We start from the raw sequence: 6,000 nt of genomic DNA on the forward strand, positions 1-6,000 counted from the left end.
ACTGACCTCAAACTCACATTGATCCATCTACTTCTGCTTCCCAGAATGCTGTATGTGCCACCATGCCCAGCCACTATTTCTATTTTTCACCTACTCTGTTGGTGGTGAGGGATCCATCTAAGTTACCCAAACCAAAAAGCATATGCTCACACCAGTACTTTTACTTTTGAAGATCTTTGATTTCTTGGTGAGAAAACCCATCCTGAATGTAGATGGAACCATTCCATGGGCTGAGATTGGACACTAACCAGAAAAGAGAAACAAACAAACAATGAGACAAGATGCTGAGCCATAGCATTCATCTGTCTCTGTTTCCTGACTGGATACACTATGCAGCCCATGGCAAGTCATGCCTCTTAGAAAATATTTCTAAAGGTTGACCGGTATTACAATGGTAGTAGATAAATCCATCCCACAGTCTTTCCAGATTCTCGACTGCCACTTAAGCTCGCAGATTATTTATTTTCCAACATTAACCTTCTTCTAGGGTTCACTCTCTTATCTAATAATCCATTATTCCTCTTTAGATACTTTTTTTCAGATGTATCTTTCCAAAGTTATTTTTTTTTTTGGTAATTTTATTTATCAGCATTCACAGATAATGTGTGCATATATAAAACTTTGCAAGCACTATTTGTGATTCTTAGTCTCTACTATCAACTTGATGAGATTTGAAATTACCTAGGAAACACATCTTTGGGTGTGAGAGTCTTTCCAGAGAGATTTATAACAGGAGGGAACACCCTTCCTAAGCTTTGAAGGCACCATTTGCCTGGCTGAGTTCTGAAACTGAATAACCAGAACTGAAAGATTAAGCCCAGCACTGACGTTCCTCTAGCTCTGCACCCTGACTGTGGATACAATGCGACCTGCCATCTCCTGCTCCAACAGCTGTAATTCTCCAAGATAGTGAACCACACCCTCAAACTGTGAGCCTACATCAACCCTCATTTCCTTCCTTAGGTTGCTTTTGTCACAGCAATAGAAAAAGTAACGAATATATAAAGTTATATGGTTACACTTGGACTGTTTAGGTGTAAGGGTAGTTTACCATTTATATAAGTAGAAGATGGAATTGAGACAAAAATTTTAGACAGAAGGTAGCATAAAGGTAACATATGCATTAAATAAATAACATTCCTTGTTATTGCTTATTTTTCATGATGTGTAATGAAATTGTTCTAAGGTCTCTAGGTTAATAAGTTATTTAATTTTATGTTCATACTGAGGCAGAAGCTGTCATGATTATCTTACGAATATGAGCATTAGAAACAGTCTCAGGATTATGGGTGATAAAATAAAAGTAACTAACTCACATTGCTTCCCCATACACAGCCTGAGTCAGGTGCTGTATCAAGATACATTTCATAATAAAATAATACATTGAAACAAACCTATGCAATCCAGTAGCTATAGTGATTGTCACCGTCATGCTGCAGAGGAGTGAGCAAAAGCAGGCAGATGATAAATGGCATGTGGCTGTAACCTCTAAGCATCAGGCCAGCATGAAAGGCACGAATCTGCTTTTCATGGGGTATTGTGGAGCTGGTGTTGGCATTCCTGTCCCAGGGACAGAGACTGTGCGCTGCCATTGCGCTCGGTTGTCATACGGACAAATGTATTTGGTTGAGTCATTGAAATTAGAGATTGCAAGTAACTTCAAAAAAATGGTCATCTTAGAAGAACTCTCTTTGCATTTATTTAAAAAATCCCCTCTAAAACATCAACATTTTTTTTTTGCAAGCTCTGTGGGATTACTCCTAACACAGGCTATCTGCCCTGGAAATGATGTATTCTGTCCTTTGGTGAAGTTATTAGAAATAATAGATGCATCTAAAATGCTTTGAGCCTGAGCTTTTGCTCTAAACGCACAAGACAGAAGTTTATTTTATTTTCTTCACTGGATCCCTTTAAGTACAAAAGGGATCCTTGATCTATTCCCTATATAACATTGCTCTAAGTTTCCTGGCAATCATAGGCTCTGTCCTTTTGTGCAAGTTAACTTACACATTGCTCTCTTCAAACATGAAGCATGAGGCATGTTTCAAATGTGTGCTGAGCATTCTGAGATGCAACAGGACTAAGACTTTCCATCTAATTCCTGGAAATGGTATAGGATGCTGGTGTAATGACTGTCCTGGGTTGTCAACTCGATGGGCTTTAGAATCACCTCACCTAGAAGACACGTCTGCAAATATCTGTGAGGGAACTTCTGAACATCAGGCAGCCCACAACTGCCTGTGATTTAGCTCCAGGGGCTCTGTTACCTCTTTGTGACTCTGCATACACACCTACACACAGAGATACACATATATACACAAAAATGAAAACACTGAAAATACCTCTTCTAAGAGGATAGATGCTGAAATCAGCTATTGGGCATTATTCTTCCAAGAAAATGTATTTGGGCATATTTCCCCCAACTTGCTGTCTCAGTTTCCATCTTGATCAAACATGAGTAACACATGTGTCTTCTTTGTTGAGTTACTAGAGGATTAAGTATAATCAAGGAGTTAGACAGAGACCGCCTGCTGTGTACGCCTGAAATCAGAAACTGTATATAACAGTAGCTAAAGATGGAAGGTTCACTACGTATGGACATTGATGTGGTAAAGAAGTGGTTTAATCTACATTCTCAAGGGACGTCCACTTAAAACTCGATTCCACATTTCTTGTGAATTGACCGACCTATGGTTGCATTTGACTCCAGAAAGCCATAAATCATGTCACGCCATGGGCTCCTAATTAGATACCAAGGGAAAACCCATGAACTGCTTCTGGGAAATGGAATCTTTTTCTATTCTGTTCCACCCCAGTTTAGATTATTCGGTCACATTGTTTGGACTCATGGTTGGGTTTCTAGAGAACTGATCTCTGTCTCCATGTACTACATGCATATGAGAAACTTTCCGTGACCATAATCAACAAGGTCAGTGATCAAGTGGCTCGGCCAGAGGCTGAGCCTGTAGCAATCAGTTGGAGTACTCCATTTGGGAAGTCATTGGCTCAGTCAGAAATCCACCTAACCATATTCACTCTTAATTTTGTTAATAAGATACCATGGGAGATATTTGAGGGAGGCTTATCTAGATCCAAATGTCTATTATTGATTTATAGCATTACCTGCCTGGCAATCTCAGGTCTTTTTTTTTTTTTTAAATAAAGACAAAATAAGCTTATTTGAGAGCAAGTTATTCTCAGATACCCGCATGACTTTGGTAATTACTGCCTTCTCTGAGGGCTCTCAGAAACCTTCTGAAGACTCACTTATATAATCTAAGTAGGTGTGAATGGTAGCTTGCCTTCTGTACTTTGAAATCCACCTTTGCTTCCTTTTGAAAGTGGAGAATTTTTCTTTTAATTTGTCACCAACCCCTTCACCATATCACCGCTGAGGCAGAAAATAACAGATGAGAAAGTTCCTTCACAAATTCTGTGTCTTGAGCTTTGATTTCTCAAGGTCCTCACACTTGAAGCATCTACCAACACCCCTTGAATTCACCTCATCTGCTTTGCTTATCATCACACTTCCTGAGGCCTATGTAGCCATGTCTAGTCAAAGCTCCCACTTGGGAAAAGATGGAAACAGAATTTGTTGTTAAATTGTGTGATCTAACAGTTGTTTCTCTAGTATCTGTGCACTATTTTCACATCTACCTTTTTTTGATTGTTCTCCTAGGTCTGTGATATTTGGGAGTTTCTTTAAACACAGAGCCTTCTTTTGTGCATCCAATCAAAATTTTCTATAAATATATACTGAATATCTATCATTTCTAGATACTGTTCTAGGGACTAAGGATACAATAGTTAAGGAGGAACACACACACACACACACACACACACAGAGCCCACATCCTTTGCCTTGTAGTCTATGCTCTGCTCTAAGTATTTGTTTAATGAAATTATCACTGAATGTCCCCCGCTTACAGGTAGTTTTCTTTTATTATGCTGAGCTTTGGGTAGATGAGCTTGCCCTTTTGAGTTGTCTCTTTAAGTTTTGTTTTTTAATTTTGTATACATAAATGTTTCCCTGTGTTAATGCAAGTGCCTGGTAGTAGAGGTCAAAAGAGACCGCCAGATCCCTGTGCACTGGAAGCTGCCCCTTGGGTTACAAACCAAAACCAGCTCCTCTGCAATAGCAACAAGGGACCCGAACCACTAAGCCATCCATCCAGCCTTTTGGATTGTCTTTTCAACAGAGTCTAGGAGCCTTGGTGCTGTCATCAGCTTTTGTGGAAGATCATTGAATTGGGGAGTCTGAATTTTTACGTTTATATCTAACTGTTTCTCATAGCAGTTCTCTCCAGTAGTGTTCCTAAGGTGTTAGCAAATTAGAGAAAAATATGGGGTCAATATAAGCCTATTATGATTTATTATCATCATTTGTTTTTAGAGAAAAGATCAAATGTAGACCAGGTTGGCCTCAAACTTGCTATGCAGCCCACAACCAAATCTTTGTATGCTTCCATTACTCTGTGTGGTCAATTTTTCATGAATTTATTATAACACAAGATATTTTGCCAACTCCCAAAAGCTTTATTTGGTCCATAACAAGCTGATTTAGCTGTTCTCTCTTCTCTGCATGTGGTCATGTGTTTTAATGCTAATTTAAGATGCTATTGTCTTCTAGAAATAACCCTGCCCTGGTCTCTGGCATCCTCGTGGTCTGGACATGGAGTATGCTGCAATTTCCTCTCGACTTGGCAGGTAAATGTTTTTATATTTGTGTAAAGAAACAAAATTATGACTCTTAAATATAAATCATACTAGGACAAAGGAGGTAGTTGATTGGACCTAAGTTTTGATATCCTAGTATTAGCTCTACTCCAACCTAGAAAGAAGGTGGTTTGAAACACAGGAAAATCAAGTGTGGACCCATTTTGGTGTGTGGTGAACTTAAGTACATGAAAGGCACAAGGAGCCCATCTCTGGTTACATAACAAGTTTGAGGTCAGCCTGGTCTATGTCAGGATCTGCTTCCAAAAAGCGTCCCCAAAATTAATAGCAATAAGGACTATAGAAGTTAACTATGCTGCTTTCTACTCAACTGAGTTAATACGTCTGTTACTTCTCATCTGTAATCCTGCCAAAATCAGCTGAGATATAGGTGCCGCGATTTTTCATCTATGAAATGGGATGACACTCACAGTAGTTAATTGGTGAGTGCCTGGTGACCTGCCAGTCTGTAGTCTCCATATCTTCTGCCAGGGACATGGTGAGACCCACATATAAGGTGAGAGGAGCAGGTTCCCTTAATGGCAGCTCTAACCTTAATGAATGCGTAAATCTTCAAGGGTTGGCAAGAAGAAAACTGTTTGGCTGGCGTTCCATACTAGTGATTTCCTACAGCTGTATTGTCCTGCAGAATGGTGCCTACCAGGCACTCACAGTGGATGCATTTATGTTAAGTAAAACCAAGGAAGCAACTCCTCAGTGACACTGGCCATATTTTACTCACTCCTTTGGCACATGTGGCTCCCGTGTTGGACAGCAAAGATATGAAACCATCTCACTATCATATAGAGTCTTAGTGAGTGCTGTCAGCTTAGAATCACGCTGTAACGTCTGGCTTGCTGGAAATGTGACTTAAGAATTTGAGAAGGCCCAGAGCTCTCTCATTCTCTTTCTTTGTCTACTTTATTCTTTATGACACTCTTCCTGCCGGCTTCAGGGCGAGAAGCCAGAATAAGTAATTCTGGGGCTCCACTGAGAACCTTCCAGGTTTTCAGCACACACTTTCAGATGAAAAGAGTTGTCCAGCTTTTTTCAAAGTAGAACAACAAGAAACAAACAGCAAAAAGCCAGGTTGGGTATATTGCAGTGTTCTCTTTCAATCCCAGAAGCCTGAAGACAGAGGCAGGCAGATCTCTGAGTCTGAGGCCAGCCTGCTCTACTTTGTAGGTTCCAGGCCAGCCACAGCTACATATTGAGATCCTTTCTCAAAAAGAAAATAAAAGAAAGAAAGAAAGAAAGAAAGAAAGAAAGAAAGAAAGAAAGAAA

General features: G+C 39.8%; 1 protein-coding gene across 1 annotated transcript in view; it reads left to right on the forward strand.

Moving 5' to 3' along the window:
- The window catches only part of Tmem26 (transmembrane protein 26), a 49,842-nt gene that overhangs the window by 42,058 nt on the left and 1,784 nt on the right, over nt 1–6,000 (forward strand). The window contains exon 5 of the mRNA XM_055598847.1: nt 4,631–4,707. Within this exon, the coding sequence (XP_055454822.1) occupies nt 4,631–4,707 (77 nt within the window). The remainder of the gene's footprint in view (nt 1–4,630; nt 4,708–6,000) is intronic.

The sequence above is a fragment of the Psammomys obesus genome, unplaced genomic scaffold (genome assembly GCF_907164565.1).
Source record: "Psammomys obesus unplaced genomic scaffold, mPsaObe1.curated_primary_1811, whole genome shotgun sequence".
Lineage (NCBI taxonomy): Eukaryota > Metazoa > Chordata > Mammalia > Rodentia > Muridae > Psammomys > Psammomys obesus.